The 21,262-nt window shown below is 37.4% G+C and overlaps 1 protein-coding gene across 2 annotated transcripts in view; it reads right to left on the bottom strand.

The window, feature by feature from the left end:
* TFB1M (transcription factor B1, mitochondrial) overlaps window positions 1-19,750 on the bottom strand; it is a 69,754-nt gene extending 50,004 nt beyond the window's left edge. The window contains exons 1-3 of one of the 2 annotated variants that reach the window (XM_011964379.1): window positions 19,737-19,750; window positions 13,887-14,071; window positions 10,724-10,875 (exon numbers count right to left, since the gene is read on the bottom strand). In XM_011964379.1, coding sequence (XP_011819769.1) covers window positions 10,724-10,875; window positions 13,887-14,019 — 285 coding nt within the window. In that variant the 5' untranslated portion in view covers window positions 14,020-14,071; window positions 19,737-19,750. Of the gene's footprint in view, window positions 1-10,723; window positions 10,876-13,886; window positions 14,109-19,736 lie in introns of those variants that run through there. The other variant, XM_011964378.1, reaches the window with a different exon arrangement.
* Window positions 19,751-21,262: the final 1,512 nt, after the last annotated feature.

Below are 21,262 nucleotides of genomic sequence, written 5' to 3'. Positions count from 1 at the left end.
GTAGGGTCTAGAAAATTGCAAAGATTTACTTTACAAGCCAATCAGGCAGATTTATACAAATAATCTTTCAGAAATAAATAGTTGAAGTGCCTCTACTGGTAAGAGGCTAAACATATTTTAAGTCTGGAAATCATCTAGTTTGATATGTTTAGCCATGGTAGTTTAGCAAAAATAATCGCATGCCTCTGATATTAATATACTTATGGATTATTTTAAATTACCACTCGTTACTAAAACTTGATCTGGTGAGCTCCAGGCAATACATCTTGGAAAATATAACAATTTCAATATACTAAAAATTTAAAAAGCGACAGCTCTCTATGTGGCATGCTCTTAATGTATAAAACCACATATTTAATCATAGCACTTAACGTCAACGGAAAATGCTAAAATTTTTTCTATAATTATGTTTCACAAAGTTAAGACAAAACAAATCAGCGTGCCAAAAACAAAGAGGCAAAACTAAAAGCTTATGTCTCATGATGTCAATATATGGAAAGTACTTAATAATTAGTAGTTAGGACTAAAACACAACAAAACAATGTAAAATTGGCTCTTTGTCATTAACTTATATGCTCTGATAATCACATTTCAAACGCTAACTTTTCCCACACTGACAGGTACAACTGCATATCTAAAAGCTAATATAACATAAATAAATTTACCTTCCTTTCCTAGGTTTTGTTTTTGTTTTTTGTTTGTTTTTTGAGATGGAATCTTGCTCTGCTGCCTAGGCTGGAGTGCAGTAGCGCAATCTTGGCTCACTGCAACCTCTGCTCCCGGGATTCTGGCAATTCTCTTGCCTCAGCCTCCCTAGGAGATGGGATTACAGATGTGCGTTACCACGCCTGGCTAATTTTTGTATTATTAGTAGAGACGAAGTTTCACCGTGTTGGCCAGGCTGGTCTCTAACTCCTGACTTCAAGTGATCCGCCTGCCTTGGCCTCCCAAAGTGCTTGGATTACAGGTGTGAGCCACTATACCCAGTTCCTTTTCTAGGTTTAAAACTACATTTCTTTTGGGTTCCCATTCACTTTTCAATCTCAGTCAATGACAAACCAAATCCTCCCCACACTTTAAAACGTGCACCTCCTTCTTGACAATTTGTAGCTTGATCTACTTTGCAACTCCCCACTGCAGAAGGAATGAATGCTGGTGTTAACAGATTTATGTGAAGTCCTTAAAGCAAGTATGGGGAAAAAGTGCTAGACAGACTAAATTGATATTATGATTATTGACAGTACCCTTTTAAACACTTCAAATGATATTAAGCAATGACACACAAAAACTTTCTAGCCAACCAGTAACAGAAATGTTTTCACTACCATAATGATACATGGGGGACGGTGGAGGAGTGGGAAAAATCACTATTATATGCATTCAAGAATAACAATGGAGCATTACACTTCAAAACCCTGGAGGTGTTATCACAGAATGTGCTTAAAGGCACAGCCAATCACAAATGCAGGCACCAGATTACAGCCAAATGAGTACTTTTACAGACACTCTCAAATGGTTCTTTTCACTTTTATTTTAGTGTTCAATTCTATATTCTTCCAAAATGAGATGTATGCCAGTTTAGAGTAAAAGGCATCATTACACAAGGCTATAAAAGAAGAAACTGAAAACCAAACCATGAAGAAGGGAAGCATACACGTAAAACACAAGAGCTAACAATCCTGACAATCGTGAGAGCTGATTTACATAATGAAATATACAATTTTTGCTTTTCAATAGTAGTTGTACCAAGACTCCAAGAGATAATTTTTTTCCTGGTATTATGCTTTGTAAAGGGCACATGAAACAATGTCATAAACAATGCCTTTAATAAAAGTTAAAATACAAATGTAGAAGCATCTTTCTGTGGCCATTTAAAAAAACCTCTCCTCTAACCAAAGTCTTAGTGAAAGCTCCTCTGCAGGGGGCAAGTAATTGTGGTTCGGCTAGGCAGTTTTTTGTTGATTTTACTGGATAAGGAAATAATTTATACAATTCTTAGAACTTACACAAAATTATCAATTCCTTAAGAAAGAAGAAATACTACACCGAATAGCTATTTTGTACATTTTGTCACCTTCTCATGTAAGGGGTTCATGGCAGCCAACACTGTAGTTACATTAATTATCTTCTTCCTGATTTGCCACATAGTAGGGCCCAAATTTGAAACAGGGCTGGGCAAAACTGTTAAGCAAACTGTATGAGAAGGAAATAATCTATAGTATAAAATACAGTAGTTGAAAGACAAAATTTGTATTCTTATATATAACACATATAAAAGTACTGCTGTTTATTCATAAAAAAATAAAGATGTTACAACAGACTTTTCAGACTTTTAGAGAGGTCACAGCATGATGTCAAAATGTCAATTAGCTTGCTTTATTTTAGTATGTAAAATAACTTGAATTGTATTAAAAATGTACATTTTCAGACTTTTCAGTATTTTAAATTTATGAACAGAGCAAAAACAAACAGAAATCACATAACCACTCGTATCTTAAATGATACTACAAATATCTAAAAATATTTTTATAGGAATTTTAAGTTTGTTGGACATTTCAATGTCATTATCAAATCTTTCACTCTCTTTTTTAAATTTGACATTAGATTTGTATTAGTCCGTTCTCATGCTGTGAATAAAGACATACCCGAGCCTGGGTAATTTACAAAGGAGAGAAGTTTAATTGACTCGCAGTTCAGCATGGCTAAGGAGGCCTCAGGAAACTTACACTCATGGTGGAAGGGGAAGTAAACATGTCCTTCACGTGGCGGGAGCAAGGAGAAGTGCCAAACAAAAGGGAGAAACACCCCTTATAAAAACCATCAGATCTCATGAGAACTCACTCACTATCACAAAAACAGCAGCATCGGAGTAACTGCCCCCATGATTCAATTACCTCCCACTGGGTCCCTACCACAACACATGGGGATTATGGGAACTACAGCTCAAGATGAGATTTGAGTAGGGGCACAGCCAAGCCATATTGGATTTTATTCTATTTGCTTGTTTTATTTTTAATTGACACACAATAATTGTATGTTATCACCACAAAGAAATGATGTTTGAGGTGGATATGCTAATTATCCTAATTTTATCATTATACATTGTACACAATGTACAGGTACGCTAACTACGTAACCGTCTTCCTAAGGCCAATGTATAGGGAGGCTATATTGCACAATCCTCTTCCTTAGGCCAAGAACACTGAACCAAATTTCACCCTTTTCTTGATGACCTGGGGTCACTGTTGCCATTAGAATAATGACAGATGCTAATTATGATATGCTTCTACACACGTGTACAATATGATAAAATTAGGATAATTAGCATATCCACTTCAAACTTTTATCTTTCCTTTGTGGTGAAAACATTTAAAATTCTCTCTTCTAGCTATTTTGAAATACACTATATATTGTCATTAACTTAGTCACCCTACTGTGCAACAGAATGGTATTGCACAGCAGAACTTATTCCTCCCATCTAACGATAACTTTGTACCTGTTGACCAGCCTCTCTATCCCCACCTCCCTTGCTTGCTTTTTAAGCAGGATCTGAACACCTAAGTATAGTATAGACTCATTTGCTTAGCCTCATCAAGGAATTAGACGTTTTATTTAATAAATTTTCTATTCAATAAATGTTTATTCCTTTAAGTGTTAACATTTTTAAATAAGAAACATATAGAAGAAAATCTTTCTAAACTACATTGCAGAATCCTCTTCCTTAGGTCAAGAACACTGAACCAAATTTCACTCTTTTTTTGATGACCTAGGGTTACTGTTGTCTTTAGAATAATGGCCTCAACAGTTATGAAGGTGTTTTTGCTACCCTATTATTATTATTGTTTCTTCTGTCTTTATATTTGTCCTTTATAGCTTTCTGTCACTGTAACAACTGTTACTTCTTACAGTTGTCAGTGGACCTGCTTCTACCACTGATCTCTGTACTTCTACTTTGTATGGACTAAAAAGTCACTTTGGCTGTAAGCCACTTTTTGCTTATTTGTTGAGTTTTGTCTATGTTACAATTAACTATGGTAACATCAAGTAAGTTACATGTATAAAGTAAGTAGTTATGTCACAACAGCAAGGTAGGCAATCTTCCTGTTTAAAAAATTTGTTAGAAATTAAAGAATTTCAAAACTTCATTATCTCTAATTAAAAATAGCTCTTTCTGCCTAGATGCTGAAATTACCTCATATGTCTCTTTATAAGATGGCTGGAAGGGGAATAATTAAAATAGCAACTATTACTGGCTACTGGGATTATGCCAGGGTCTTTACATCCATTTCTACCCATCCTTGCAATATCCACAGAAGAGAACTATTATTCCCATGCTGCAGATGAGAAAGTTGAAGCTAAAAAAGGTTCAATAGCAAGCTTAAGGTCACGAAGCTAGTAGGTGACCTATCTGAGATTTGGTCACTAGACTATTTGATGCTCAATCCCATGAACTTTCCACTATGCCAATGAAGTGGAAATAATCAGTGTTTACCTATAAAAAAACCCCAAAGGTTAGGAGTCCGAGGCAGGTGAATCACCTGAGTTCAGGAGTTCCAGACCAGCCTGGCCAACATGGAGAAACCCAGTCTCTATTAAAAATACAAAAAATTAGATGGGCGTGGTGGTGGGTGCCTGTAATTCCAGCTAATCGGGAGGCTGAGGCAGGAGAATCGCTTGAGCCTGGGAGGTGGAGCTTGCAGTGAGCCAAGATCGTGCCACTGCACTCCAGCCTGGGCAACAAGAGCAAAACTCTGCCTCAAAAAACAAACCAACCAACCAATCAACCAACCAACCAACCAACCAACCAACCAACCAAAGGCAATACTAACAATACAATGACTTACTGTCTCCAAAAATTCTTCAAAACCACATCATTTAATGGTTAAGAAGAATCCTGAAACTTCCTACTCTGACAAAGATGGAGTCTAAGGGACCAGGCACATTCTCCTGCCTTAAACCAATTTAAAAAATGGAGAAAATAGAAGAAACAACAATTTTCAGACATTAGAGAGCAAAAAGCACAGGAAAACCTACAGATCCAATAAGCTCAATGAATTCTACACACAAGAAATATGAAGACAATTATAGTGAGCACATCATGATGAAATTGCTCAAAAACAGTAGAAAATATCAAAAGCAGCCAGAGAAAAAAGAACAAAGATAAGGATGATAAAAGATTTGCCAGCAACAATGCAAGTGAGAAAATGGTGGAGCAAATTCTTTAGAGTAATAAAACAAAAAAGGTGCCAAAATATTTTCCAAAAATGAAGGCAAAATGAAGGCTTTTTCAGTCTTCAGTCTAAAGTAATAAATACAGGTGGTTGTTGGTGAAACAACAGACCTACAGATAAATAGAACAGAATTGGAAGTTCAGAAATAAACTGACACACATAAAATCAGCTGATTTTTGACAATAGTACCAAGACAATTCAATGAGGAAAAGACAGTATTTTCAACAAATGGTATTAAAAAAGAACCTAAACCTTACCTCACACAATATGCAAGAATTAGCTCAAAATGTATCGAAGACCTAAATGTAAAAACTAAAATTATAAAATACCTCAAAGAAAACATAGGAGAAATTTTTAGTGATCTTGGTTTGGCAAATATTTTAAAAATAAGACATAAAAAGCATAAAATCTAGAAGAAAAAACTGATAAATTGCACTTCATAAACATGACATTTCTGCTCTTCAAAAGACAGTTATGAAAATAAAAAGGTAAGCCACAGCTGAGAAAACATCTGCAAAATCTGTATCTGACAAAGCCTCAGATCTGAACTATATAAATATCTCTTAAAATTCAATAATAAGACAAAAAAGTAAAAGTACTAAAATTATTTGAACAAATAACTCCCCAAAGAAGATACAAAGATGGCAAATAAGCACATCATATGTCCAGTATCATTACCTATTAGGGAAACACAAATAAAAACCACAAGAGGATACCGTTACATATTCACTAGGATGGCTAAAATTAAAAAGACTGACCATGCCAAGTCTCAGCAAGCATGTGGAGCAACGGGAACTCTGAAGTACAACTGGTAGGAATGTAACATGGCACAGTCATCTTATAAAACAATTTGGTAGTTCCATAAAAAGTATAATATACGTCTACCACAGGACCCGGATATTCTACACAGGACCCGGATATTCTACTCCTAGGTTTTTACTCAAGAGAAACGGAAGTGTGTATCCACACAAACACTTGCATATGAATGTTCATAAAAGCTTTATTACAGTATAAGAGCCAAAAAATAGAAAAACCCAAAGTCTTTCAACAGGTGCACAGATTCACAAATGTGTTATATTCATAAAATGGAATGCTATTCAGCAATAAAAAGGAGCAAACTACTGATGAACACCTCAACATGGATGAATTGCAAAATAATTATGCTAAGTAAAAGACATCAGACCAAAACAAAAGTACATATTGTACGATTCCATTTATATAAACTTCTGCTATAGAGATAGCAGATTAGTGGTTGTCTGGGATAGGTAAAGGGGGAAGGAAAGGATAGAGTACAAAGAAACATGAGGAATCCTGATGATGATGATTGTTTATTTTCCTGATTGTGATGATGGTTTCACGCAATCACACATATGTCAAAACTCAGTTAACTGGGGGTGGTGGCTCTTGCCTGTAATCCCAAGCAACTTGGGAGACTGAGGTGGGCAGAATGCTTGAGCCCAGGAGTTTGAGACCACCATGTAGAAATGGTGAAATCCCATTTCTACAAAAAAATACAAAAATCATCCAGGCATGGTGGTGTGCACCTGCAGTTCCACCTACTCAAGAGGCTGAGGTGGGAGGATTGCTTGAGCCCAGGACGTCAAGGTTGCAGTGAGTTGTGCTTGTGTCACTGAACTCCAGCCTGGGTGACAGAGTGAGACCCTGTCTCAAACACACACACACACACACACACACACACACACACAAATCCTCAGTAATTTGTACACTTTAAATATGTGCAGTTTACTGAGCATCAATTGTATCTCAAAAAAGCTGTAAAACAAAGTGTATTAGTTCATTTTCATGTTGCTCATAAAGATACTCCTGAGACTGGGCAATTTACAAAAGAGGTTTAACTGGAGTCACAGTTCCACATGGCTGGGGAGGCCTCACAATCATGGTGAAAGGCAAGGAGGAGCAAGTCACATCCTACGTGGATGGCAACAGGCAAAGAGAGAGCTTGTGCAGGTAAACTCCCACTTTTAAAACTATCAGATCTTGTGAGACTCATCCACTATCACGAGAACAGCACAGGAAAGACCCACCCCCATGATTCAATCATCTCCCACTGAGTCCCTCCCGTAACACATGGGAATTATGGGAGCTACAAGAGGAGATTTGGGTGAGGATACGGAGCCAAACCACATCACAAAGTATTTAGTGTGATTAACTCTCCATAAATATTAGGTATTATTATATTATTTTTAATATATGAAGCCTTTAAAACAGTGCTCTGCAATCTTTTGGCTTCCCTCGGCCACACTGGAAGAACTATCCTGGGCCACACATAAAATGCACTAACGATAGCTGACGAGCTTGAAAAAAAATGCAAAACAAATCTCATAATGTTTTAAGAAAGTTTAAGAATTTGTGTTGGGCCGCAGGCAGTCTGTGGGCAATAGCTTGGACAGGTTTGCTTTAAAATAAACAGAAAAAAATAAAATAAAATGAGGGAGAATCTGGACTACTTCTCTGAAGGGGTACAAATGATTTACAAAATTTATCTCCACTTCAGAAATGCAGAAGAATCTATCAAAGCTTCAAATTCCCTGAGATGTCAGAAAATCTAAGTTATTTCCAGTTCAGAAACGGGAAAAAACCTATCAAGGCCTCAAGCTCCTTGAGATTCAGGAAATCTCCTCACTCCTCTCCATAGCACAGAGCATCCAGTCAGTCATGAAAATGTAACAAGAAACAATGAAAAACTTAAAAACCTAGAAATGCACAATCAGAATGTGACAACATCAAGAAAAGAAACCCTAGGTGTCCAATGCAAGTTTGATGAGTTGGAGAATGCCCCAATGTTTCCATAGCACTGGGGAATTTTCTAGTGCTCCAATGGAATAACATGACTTCCTCCCATACCTCTTTCCAGATCAGAGGTCTCCTGATCAGTCATTAATCACCAGAGGTAATCAAGGCATAGGGATAATAATTTAATTGATTACTTATAACTAAGATATTATTGAGTGCTTTCTAAGTATCAGGCATACACTTAATCCTCATACGAGTCCTACAAGCAAACTGAGGCACAGAGGACAAAATTACCTACCCAAAGTCACCCAACTAGTAGTAGAATCTGAAGTTAAACCCAGGCAGGCTGATGCTGAAGTCTGTCTTTACCACAAAACTATACTATACTAAACATACTAGACATGTTTTTCTTACCTTTAGAACATGCTGAGCATGAATCCTGTATGAGCACCAGCTTTTCTTTCCCCTAAACTGCCTCATGAAAATACTGTAGGAATTGAATTAAGCTATAAATGACAGGCTTTCAGCTAGAAGATATTTTATAAATTATTATAATTTCTTTAAAAAGTAATTATATTAGCTTAGAAATCACTAAAATGGAATCCTTAAAATAGATCACTTTCTTTCTGCTTTTACTCAGTTTTATGATTAATTTAGTACCTCTAAAAGAAAGTAGTTTTACATATTGAAATATTCCTTACAGGGGGAAAAAAGCCCATTTGATATTTTAGTACCCAACATTTCTTTTTAAGGCAAATTCCTTTCTTGCATATAAGATACTAAGAATTAATTTTGTTTCTACTGAAAACAAATGAGAAGTCAAATATACATTTCCTGCAGAGTAATGTAACTTGAAATCAGCCTTCAAATTTAGAAAAAAAGAGCATAAAACTTTTTCATTATCAATGCTACACAAATATTTACTTTCACTATTTAATGACACATTTAATTATCAAATATGAGAGATACATACACACATACATACACAGATACAGAAATAGTCGGTCAACCTTTTTGTTTCTCATGTGAGACATTTACTGAACACCTCTATGTACCAGGTACTGTTATGTGAGACAGAGGTACAACAGGGAACAAAACAGACACAAATCTCTACCCTCAGGTATTTACACTCCAGACAGGTGAGTCAGTTAACAAACAAATGGGAAGAACATACATACAGTATGTCAGATGATACATCGAATGAGATAAAACACGGCTGGAGTTAGGAACGTAGTGACTTAGGGGTTTGGGGAAACTGAGAAGAGAAGGGTGGCAGTCACTCTTTTCAACAGTCTGCCTTCGAAGATCTTTTGTTCATATCAGAGAGGAGAATATGTGGGAATGAATGGAAATCTGGTTCACCCCTGGCCTAATAAGAAAGAATAAACCCAACAAATGGTGACATATGAGGGACAAGAAGTCTTTTTAAGAGCAAAAAAGTCACGTGAGCATTCCTATGTCCAAAACGGGCTACATGAATAAGCCCAAAGGGGTTTATACAATTATTCAGTTTCTTTTCATAATCTCATGATCTTACCAAAAATAATAATGTTCCCATTTCCACCTCTAACTGATATATAATTCTTAAAAAATCAGATACATGCACAAAAAGTTCTAGGTTTTCAAAAACAATTTTTCAAACTGTTCTTCTGACAGAAATTAACATTTCTCCATTAATATATACACAAGTTAGTATCAGAATGTACTCATTTTAAATCAATTTCTCCTTTTGTACAGAAATAATAATGTAGAAAACTACATTATTCTATTAAAGTCACATGATAAATTGCTTGTCATCTGAGCCAAAGGTTCAGGGCTCTTTTAAAGTTTTAAAATTACGGAGGAATCAAACAAAGGCCTTTAAGTCATTAAGTGTTCCCTTATGAGGATATCCCTTTACAAGATCACTGATACAATCTATTTCACTGTTTGCTAGCGTTTTAAAAAAAGTAAGTTCCTCCTTATTTCAAATCCTCAATCCTGTCTCCCTCAATTTCCATCTATTTGTTTTAGTTCTTTCTTAGAAAAGATCAAAACAAGCTTATCCTATCTACCACCAACCTTGGATGTGCAGCTGTGTATGCTCCTACCCAGGGCCTCTTTTCTCCAGTTGAAACATGCCCAGTTCCTTCAACTCTTATTTCTCATACAATAACAGTGCCTGTATTTTAAAGATGTATATATCATTTCATTTATACTTCATCCTAAATCTATGAAAGTACAACTTCCTTCCTTCACTTAAAAAATTTATCTTATAAAAGAATCCTTAAGCTGCATAATTAAGTCTCTCATGATGAAAAGCGTGCATATGTCTTACTCATCTTTTGTTTGAGGAAATGCTTTTTGAACCTAAATGAAGTTCTCAAAAGTCACACCAATGAGTCATTACTGGCCATTATTTATTATTATTTATTTTTGAAGGAACGGGCCACGACATGCATAGCTGTTAGTAGACTTTAAAAAAAAAAATCACATAAAACAATTAGTTTGTTTAGCAAAAATGTGTAAAGCAGGTTTTTTCAAGGTGTAGTCAACAGACCATCTGGGAGTCCTTGTTAAAAATGGAGACTTCCAGATTTCTCCAGACTATGGAATCAAAATCTCTGGAATGGGGCCTTGGGGATCTATAGTTGAGGAAAAACCTACATAATCTTTGTGTACCCTGGGGTTTAAGCATCATGGCATAAAGATTTAAATTCAGCTTTTGCCTCCTAAAGAAGGCTCTTTGGATATCTCACCTGTAATCCGGGAATAAATCGAGTGTCCTTTTCAACCACCAGAAGTTCAGCGACGTCGGCATTGAGAATAGATCTTGTGATTCCCCCTGGCCCAGGGCCCACTTCGTAAACATACGCATTTGCCAGACTGCCAGCTTTCCTGACAATTTTATCTAGAGGAAAAAGAGTTTTAGTTATCTCGATTAACTTGGCAAATTTCAACGTATGAAATTTAGCGAGAAAAATCTTCTATAAAAATCCAGCCATTACCCAATCAATTGATCCTTTACGTACAACATTTATTTGACTAACTCTCTACTTAAATTAACATGAAGTGGCAATTCAATATGCTACCACAGCACCGTTGAACTGTACTAGTTCCTTAACAAAAACAGGATTAGCATGACAAAGTTTCTTAGCTTAAATTTAGCTAATATTGCAGTTTCTATCTACCCCATGCAAATTCTTTTCAAATTGATTTGAAACCAACCACCTCCTAAGAACAGATTAGATAAGCATGCAGCGCTTTTCTATAGTTACTGAACATTGAATATCTGAATAAGCAACACTAGTTTCACATACAGAATCTTCAGTATTGCTAGTATTGCTAGTGAAATCCAAAAGCAAAAAGTGCTGAAGTCTCCTTTTTATCTAGAGACATCTTGTTGGTGGTCAATATGGCAACAGCAATAAGTTATTAGATCACAGGATTTTCAGAAATTTGAATTCTTAGTCATTTTCAGGAAAAAGTTAAATTGAGCAGTTGAGGGTTTTTAAAGCTTTGCACACATGCATGTTAATATGGAAAAATAAATTTTTTAATTAATCAAATTCAACTTAGCAGCCCTTAAGACATCATAAAAGAGTAAAGTATTGACTCAGTGCAGCCAATCATCACATCTGGAAAAACATGCAATGGGCTGGTCTCAGTGACTTTGAGATATGGAAATGCAAGGAACTGGTCTTCCTAGGATAGTGGAAATTTAGTCACTGAAAACATACCGGCACTTCTTTTAAGTGTTCACAGTCCTATTTTTGCTTGTTTTCAACAACATATCTTTGCCGGCTAAAATGAAGAAACTAGTTTCTTAACTATCCAAAAATGGTTTAGTCTTTAAACAGGGAGGGAATTAGCATCCACAGACCATCTTACCTGTTATGATCGATTTACACACATTCTCACCTAATCCTTACATGTTAACCAAGGACTCCTATCCCAATTTCATTTCTCTTAACCTTTCAGTTTCCTTGTCTATTGTTTCATTTGTACAAGGTCATGGACTTCAACACAGGTATAAATTCTAAAGCCAATGCCTCTCAGAGGGGGGAACAGGAAGGACACGTTATGGAATAAATTTAATATTCTCCTTCTTTAAAATGGAGAGCTACAACAGTAGGCAGGTCTCTGCTCTCAAACTTTTCAGGCACATTGAGATACAAATGAATATTAAAGAAGCACTATCAAATCAATGAGCCTGGATTTCATTCTTGCTCTCCTCTGCCTGAGCATCTAACCTCAGGTAAATACCCTAATCTCCCTTAACTCTGGTTCCCATAGAAAGAGTGGATAATACCTAGAATTTGAAACTTACTCCTGAAGATAAAAGCTCATGAGAAAATGTATTTGAAGGATTTTAAAAAATATAACATTATATAAATATATAAAATATATTTTTAAAAATATAGATAGACCTATAACTTCTACCCTAAGAATGGTGATTTATATTTAGGATGTGGCTATAACAAGCGAAAAGGTTGGCACTAGCTATTACTAGAACCAAAGAATTTTAGAGTGGGTAATCTTTTAAAGTAGTAAGCCCTTCTTCCAATTAAAAGATGAGGAAACTACCAGGCGCGGTGGCTCACACCTGTAATCCCAACACTTCGGAAGGCCGAGGCGGGTGGATCACTTGAGGTCAGGAGTTCGAGACCAGCCTGACCAACATAGTGAAACCCCATCTCTACTAAAAATATAAAATTAGCTGGGCATGGTGGCTCAAGCCTGTAATCCTAGCTACCTGGGAGGCTGAGGCACAAGAATCACTTGAACCGGGGAGGCAGAGGTTGCAGTGAGCCGAGATCGTGCCATTGCACTCCAGCTTGGGCAACAAGAGCAAAACTCCGTCTTAAAAAAAAAAAAAAAAGATGAGAACACTTAAGAGTTACATTATTTTATCCAAAGTCATATTGCTACAGGCAGAATAAAGACTACACGTCCAAGAAATAAAACATTTTATGTTTTCTGGAGTGTGCTTCATTTAAGTGAAAATGAACTTTTTGGGCGTGATTTACTGCTCTTTGCAAGTTCTGAAGTGGGACCAAACAGAATGAAATATGAACATCTCAAAATCTAAGTACTCCAGCACTGACTTAGTAGCCATATTTGTAATATATTTTTGCAATCTCATCTCATAGAACATCACTAAGCAATGGTGATGGTAGTTGAACGACCATATATTAATACATTCGTCAAAACTCATCAAATTGAGCACTTCAAACTGGTGAATTTTACTGCATATAAATTATATCTCATAAAAAGTGACTTTAAACAATTAGGTGTGGGAATGTAAAATTGCTAAAAGTAAGCTCCTCGAGGAAACACTGCCTTGTTCACGCCCATATCCTACCCCCAACACTAGCACAACGGTGCTTGCCTAATACATACTTATGAATGAATATTAGCGTCCCCGAGGCTTTCTTAGACTCAACAGGTAAACGTTTAAACCACGAATCCTACGAGGGATACTCTTTTCATCAACTTATTGATAAAATCCTGGCACCAATTTAAATTCTGGTAACTTTAAACTGCATGTAAAGCAAGTCCAGTCAGCATGTGCTGTACCACTTCAGAGTGATTGATTTCAAAGTGACCCAGATCCCAGTATTCACCAGCGCCTTTCACGACACACGAACCCTTCCTCCCCTAGTGAGCTCGGCGTCTATGCAGCCTGCCTGCAGGCTACACCCCCTTGAACGCGGAGTTTTGTGAGCAATCAACGCACTTCACGTGTCTCCTGGGCGGTGGGACCGGAGTTCTTTTGATACAAAGAGGTCGAAGGACCTGACCAAAAGCCCGTCGAACGCCAGTGCCTGGACACCCGCCCGCGGGGACGTGTGAGACCCCCCGGCCCACGCCCCTAGGGACACTGGGGAGACATCCGGGGAGCACTGCTAAGCCATCCACCTGTCAGCCTCAAGTCCAGGAGGAAATTCTGTGATAGCTGCTTCGTTGCTTGCAGTCTGAACAACTTAATGATTTCTCGAATCGTGGGCAACGGCGGGAGACGGCAAGTACTGAGCTTCCCGGGGGCAGCCATGAGACTCGGCAAGCACGAGCCACCCCTGTCTCACCCCGGCCCTTCACAGACGCTCCGAAAGTAACGCGCAGGGTAGGAATCTGCGAGACGTAAGGCCCGCCTCGGAGCCAGCCCCATTGGTCAGACCTACCCCACCGGAAGCGATGACAGTAGACAGGAAATCCGGGTGTGCTGAGAGCGCATGCGCTGCGTCCTCCTGCGAGAAAGGCAGGCAGGGTGCGCCGCGACTTCCGCAAGTGAGAGCGGCGGAGGAGCCGGGTGGGCGAGGCTTCTCTGGAGCGGGCGGTTGGGAGAGCGCCCAGGAGGGCGGGACGAGGCGGGGCCTGGGCAGGGTGGGCTATTTCGAGGGAGTTGCTCTGGGATTTGGTGCAGCCGCTTTACTCCAGCCCTGAAGGTTCTAAGGGCTTCTGGCCCTTTGACGTTCCAAATGCCCATCTGTGAATATTAGACGAAAAGCGGGTGTTTAGAGGCAGAGCTATTGTTTGTTAGCAGTTCTTTCTTACGGTGAGGTGTTTTTAGAACCTCCGCTCTGCAGATGCTGCATGACAGGTTTTTAACTTTGTTCAGCCTCAGTTTTTTCATCGGTTAAGTGGACCTAATGTCCACCTCAAAATTGTGAGCACTAAATGAGAGAGTTCGCCTGGTGTGCACGTTGAGAACACAGTGCACGCATGGCATTGGGTAAGCTCGTACGTGATCAATGGTGGCTGTTATAATTGTTTGGCAGATGAATAATTAGCCAGTGTAAAGAGGTCATTTAATTTGCTAGGATTACAGCTAAGAACAGAGAGAAGACTCAAATATGAGTTCTGCCCTTCCATTATACCAGATAAAACAACGAAGCAAAGAAAAATATTAAAGTTTCTCTGATAGATGGGATAATTTTGCTCTTTTAACCCTGCTTATTTTTGGACATTGCTGCATTGATCACAAATGAATCGTAACGTTTTTGTCCCTCAGTAAGTTTTAAAAAAAGCTAATGGAAACCGAAATAACTGTGGGCATGATACAGAAATGGGGAGTACTTTGAAATTCCAGTGGAAAACCCAACCACCTTCTATAAAAGCTATTTTAAAAGGAACTGAGATAATCTCCTAACTTTAAAAAACAATGGTGACTACCATAGAGGTAAGGAGATTACCCAACGTGGCATCAAAATGTAGGCTGAAAGTACAGACTCTTGATTCAGATATCTTATTGTCCACAACACACTCTACCTGAGAAGGCATTCATTCCCGGTTGTATTCATTATTTCACGTACTCCTCGCAATGGTCCTGTGTGAGTGAGATTATTATTCTTAGTTTGCTGTGAAGAAATAGGGGAGGTGAGGTCATTTGACTTGCCCAGAGTCAGACAGCAAAGTACAGAGAGAAGACAACCTGAGTTGTGTCTTTTCTGAGTTCTGATCTCACTGGCCACACTCAAGTGTCAGCTTATTATTTTTAAGCTAATTTATGTTAATTTATTAACATTTAAATATATAGAAATACGAATCTAGGTGTAAACATAAGCTTACAGTTTTCATGTAACTATTTAAACAATTGCAATAAATATACACAAAACCAATATAAATGGTCTTATTAATTGACAGTGATGAACACTGTTAAATCATTACACTTAGTGCTAACTGGCAAGATTCCTTTTTTTTTTTTTTTTAAGTTTCAGCTTACCAGTGATACAGTGTGCCATTTAATGACTGGATGTTCTCATTAGTTTCTGGAATCAAACTATTACCAAATCTTTGTTCAAATTTCTTCCCATTGTCACTTGTCTTTCTTTTGGAAGAGCATGGAAGCTACATATTAAGTCTGCCTCCATCTGTTTTCAGTAGCTTGTAAACAAGTGAATTTGAATTATTTGGCACTAATGCTACCATGAACATACACGTTGCCTAACAGGTATAAAGAGGATATTCAGATGACCCTAAATATAATCACATAAGCTTTTTAAAAGATTAACATCAACGTAAAAACAAACTAAAATCTAAATGAGTAAAACACCTTTGCATGGAGAATTTGTAGATGCCTGATAATTTGTCCCCAGATGTAAATATGAATTTATGGGTGGCTTATACTATGCCGTTTTCAATAACTGACATTTGTGAGATTATTATCTACTATTTATAAAGAAGCTTCCTATGTTACTTAATTCTCATTTCAGTTCTGTGATGTAGGTTCACAAAGATGTGTCTTAGTTCATTCCTGCTGCTATAACAAAATATCTGAGACTGGGTAATTTATAAAGGACAGAAATATACTTCTCACAGTTCTGGAGGCTGAAAGTCCAAGGTCAAGGAGCTGGCAAGTTTGGTGCCTTGTGAAGGCTGCTCTCTCTACCTCAAGATAGCATCTTGTCGCTGCATCCCCCAGAAAAGAGGAATGTCATGTCCTCACATGTCCGAAGGCAGAAGGACAAAAAGGGATTAGCTAATTCCCTCCAGCTCTATCAGGTTGCTAATCCCATTTATGAGAGCTCTACCTCAATTAATTAATCACCCCCTCAGGGCCTCCCTTTCAATATAGTACCACATTGGTGATTTAGTTTCAGCACATGAATTTTGGGGGACATTCAGACCATAGCACAGTGCTTTGCTAGTAAGTGGTGGAACTGAGTTTAGATCTTCTGTCTACACTATGCTTTTTATTAACCTCTGGTACGTGTTAAATAATTTTTTAACTGAGTTAAAAATTCTAGCTTAGGAGAATCTTCCAAGTTTTTAATAGTTTTTTGAGATCCAATTTTTATCATCATAAATATCTAATCCTTGGTTTTTAATTTTCAGAAAATTATGCATAATTCCCTGCAAAAGCCTAAGAAATCAGCAGGGGGTGTTTTAGTAGTGTATTTCACATATTAATGCAAATGGTTTTATCCCTTAAAAGAGAGGTATGCAGTTTCATCAGTTTTGAAGCTTTGAAGTGTCTGCTTCATCTAGATACAGATTTTAATATGCTAAAATATTATAATTAATACAGAAATCACTAGCCCCACCTGTCAGTGAAGATGAAGAACTACAAATGATTCATACTAAACTATATTGCAGAATTCTAATTTACATAAAATCCCAAAATGGTTATATAGGAAAATTACTTATTATTTTAGTATTTATTTTAATAAAAATGCATATGTGACTGTATTTGGCATAAGTGATTTAGTGTCTATTTATAGAAAAAGTGCTAATTCTAAAAGATTGTCATTTTACCGTTCCCTGAAAGAGACTTGAAAGCTGCAGAGAGCAGTATCTTCCTGCCATGTGGGAATTTGCAGAGAAAATTAAATGTGGTTTGGAATTGCCAAATTGAACTTTATAAAATGACTATTATGGTATGTAAAGTGCCCTTTTCTGATAGTATTTTATAATTACATATAATATGATTCAATGCTCCAGAGAAATATTAAGAGCTGCATTTCGCACAAATTTAGGGTTTTTTTGTTTTAATGGCTCTTTGATGCCCACTGTTCACAAAGGAATCTAGTGACCTACCTAGAGGGAAAAAGGAAAAATGTGATAACTCTGAGCAGACAGACCAAATGCTTATTCTGTGGGGATAGAAGTAGGACAACTTATGGCAACAAAACCAGCTAATTGCCTGAGGGAACCATGGAACACTTACACTATTTTTGAAAATATAGTGTTTATCCCTATTTCAAGCAGTATTTGAAAGCCTGCTCATTGTCCCCAAAGGTCTGTGAATTACTATCACGTATTCTAATGAGGTGTTGAGGATGGGCAACTCGTTTGACTCAGGGAGCTATGGGTAGAGCTTTTTCCTATACAGTAAGCAAACCTTTTTGTGAATGAAGAAAATATGCTAACAGCATTATAAAATAATTAGCCTTTATTATATTGGCAAACCTTTGAGATACTATAGGTTCAGTACCAGACCACCAAAATAAAGTGAATATCTCCATAAAGTGAGACAGATGAAGTTTTTGGTTTCGCAGTGCATATGAAAGGTATGTTTACATTCTGTCGTTGTCTATTACGTGTGCAATAGCATTATGTCTACAAAAAATATGTACATACCTTAATTTAAAATACCTTATAGCTAAAAAAATGCTAACAGTCATCTGAGGCTTCAGTGAATGTTAATCTTTCTGCTTGTAGAGAGTCTTGCCTTGACTTGATGGAGCTAACTGATCAGGGTGGTGGTTTCTTAAAATAAGACAGTGAAGTTTACTACATCTTTTAACTCTTTTTGTGAAAGATTTCTCTGTAGCATACAATGCATTTTACCCACGGTAGAACTTCTTTCAAAATTGGAATGAGTCCTTTCAAACTCTGCCACTGCTTTATCGACTAAGTTTGTGTAATATTCTAAATCTTTTGTTGGCATTTCAACAATGTTCACAGTATTTTCACAGGAGCAGTATTCTACAGGAGTAGATTCCATCTCAGGAAACCACTTTCTTTGTTAATTCCTAAGAAGCAACTCCTCATTCGTTCAAGTTTTAACATGAGATTGCAGAAATTCAGTCATATATTTAGGCTTCACTTCTAATTCCATTTCTCTTGCTACTTCTACTACATCTGCCATTACTTTCTCTACTGAAGTCTTGAGCCCCCCAAAATCATCCATGAGAGTTAGAAACCGCTTCTTCCAAACTTCTGTTAATGTTGATATTGTAGCCTCCATGAGTCATGAATGTTCTTAATGTCATCTAGAATGGTAAATCCTTTGTAGAAGGTTTTCAATTTATTTTGCCCAGATCTATCCAAGGAATTACAATCTAGGGTAGCCATACCCTTACAAAATGTGTTTCTTAAATAATAAGATTTGAAAGTAAAAAGTACTCTTTGATTCATGGGCTGCAGAATGGATGTCATGCTAGCAAGCATGAAAACAATATTAATCTCCTTGTGTATCTCCATCAGAGCTCTTGGGTGGCCAGATGTGTTATCAGTGAACAGCAACATTTTAAAGATTTTTTTTTCCTGAGCAGTAGGTCTCAACAATGACTTAAAATATTCGATAACCATACTGTAAACAGAGGTACTATCATCCAGGTTTTGTTGTTTCATTTATTTCTAGAGCACAAGTAGAGTAGATTTAGTGTAATTCTTACTTGCCCTAGAATTTTTAATGTGATAAATAAGCACTGATTTCAATTTAAGGTCACCAACTTCGTTAGCCCCTATTAAGTGTTAGCCTGTTGTTTGCAGCTTTGAAGTCAGGCATCGAAATGTCCTTTCTAGCTATCAAAGTCCTAAATGGCATGTTCTTCCAATATAAGGCTGTTTTGTCTACATTGAAAATCTATTATTTGATATCACGACCTTCATCAATGATCTCTCCATCCCCTCAACATCCATATCCCATACCATCATCAATTCCCAAAATCCTGTCTGGACAACAGATCTCACAATTGACTTCTCTCCAGTTCTGCTGCCAGCATCCTTCACATTCATTCCCACAACCGCTTTCAGTCTTGTTCTATAATACATTTATATTCAGCAGCAAAATGAGCTTTAAAAGTGGAAATTGGATCACTTCACTTATCTGCATACAACCCTTCAGGGGACTCCCAATTGCATTTAAAATAAAAATGTAATCCCTCGCTATGGCCTAAAAAACCTATGTCCAACCTCATTTAGATCCACCTTCCTGAAGATAAGCTGTGGCCCTGCCGATCCTCTTTCAGTTCCTCAAACATGCCAAGTGCTTGCTTCCTCTCTTTCCTTGCATATGCAGTTTTCTCTGCCTGGGATGATCACCTCCCACTCTTCAGCTGGCTATCGCCTTTTCTTTTTCCGTCTCGACTTCAAGGTGACCTTTTCAACTGGAGCTTTTCTTGACAAATTCTAACAAGAGAAGGACCTAATTTGACCTTTGACAAGCTAACCTTGAGGTTTTGCTTTTCTATTGCTTCCTCAATTTTTTTTTTTTTAAGCATAGTCTTAAGTGTCACATCAACAGATTTCTTCCAAAGGTTCCATCTTAGTAGAACAGGTTCAGGTTCAGGGTACACAGGGCTCCTCTTTTTCTCTATCAATGTCTTTGCTAACTGACCTACCGAAAGGTGACAGCCAATGTCTAACAATCAGAAAAAATGCCAGAGGTCACATAGCTGGAGGTAGATCTAGATCCTCAGGCCAAGCATTAACTCTTTGGTTGGTGGATTATGAGGACTTCTAGAAAGTCTTAAGGGAGAATCCAGTGTGGCTCAGGCACCAGTGGCAGGTATTTTGGGGATCCTGGGAGCATCTATTTTTGGCAGGTGTGGCTGTGTCCTAATTCAATATTGTAACAAGTATAATATGGCCATTCTGGTACATTCAGACTAAGCATCAGTCAGTCCTGTTTCTACTCAGGGATCTCAATACCTGTTCTGCGACTCTTTGTCTCAGTCTTGTGTGCCCCCTTTGGTACAACTACCCTTGATTTTCATTATTATTTATGTTGCTTATTTGTTTTTCTGAGTATATGTCTGTCTTCTCTACTAAAATGTAGGATCCATGAAAACAAGGCAGTATCTGTTTGTTCACTAAAGTGAACCAATTGTTCACTTAGAAAAATTCTGATACACAATGGATATTTAATACATATTTGCTAAATAAATGAATGAAAATGACTTCCTCTGATTAGTTAGGGTACATTTTATTTTCTATAAGAATATGAAACTCCAAAAAATTATAGCTGTTTTCAAACTTTTAAAAGTCCTGGGTAGATCTTTTTGTAGACCATCTTATATTTCTTCCCAAGAACTCGTATCACGAAGCCATCACAGTAGCCTTTCTAAGAAGCTTATATTTCTAAATCAGCTCTCTTTCTCCAGCTCATGCTCCTCTTTGGCTTAAAGTTTTTCCTGGTTCCTTTTTTACCACTTACAGGGAGAATGTTCAGACCTCTTATTGTGCCACTCAAGGTCTGACACAATCTGGGTCTAAATTCCTTTCTAGTTGCATTTCTGTCATGCCTTCCTTTATTTCCTTAGTATATCCTGAGACCTGCTACTCCACAAGAATGCCTCTGCAACTCTATCTGCTTTGTTGGGCGAAATCCTATTCGTTTTCTGGACCCAACACAAGTGTGACTCCTTGTGAGAAACTTTTCGATATTTACTGACCACCTTCTTGTCATGCTCTCCACTCTGGCCCTGATCCCTTCCACTCTGAGGTCCAGTTCTGCTACATTCAGGAACCCAGCAGAATCCATGTTGCATTTGCAATATAGTAACTTGCATCATCACATACTGCATTGTAATATAATATAATTTCAGTGCCTCCTTTGTCAGACTCTT

The sequence above is a fragment of the Mandrillus leucophaeus genome, unplaced genomic scaffold (assembly GCF_000951045.1).
Source record: "Mandrillus leucophaeus isolate KB7577 unplaced genomic scaffold, Mleu.le_1.0 Scaffold698, whole genome shotgun sequence".
In the NCBI taxonomy this organism is placed as follows: domain Eukaryota; kingdom Metazoa; phylum Chordata; class Mammalia; order Primates; family Cercopithecidae; genus Mandrillus; species Mandrillus leucophaeus.
Note: the sequence above shows the minus strand (reverse complement) of the source record. Positions and strands in the feature narration are given on the sequence as shown.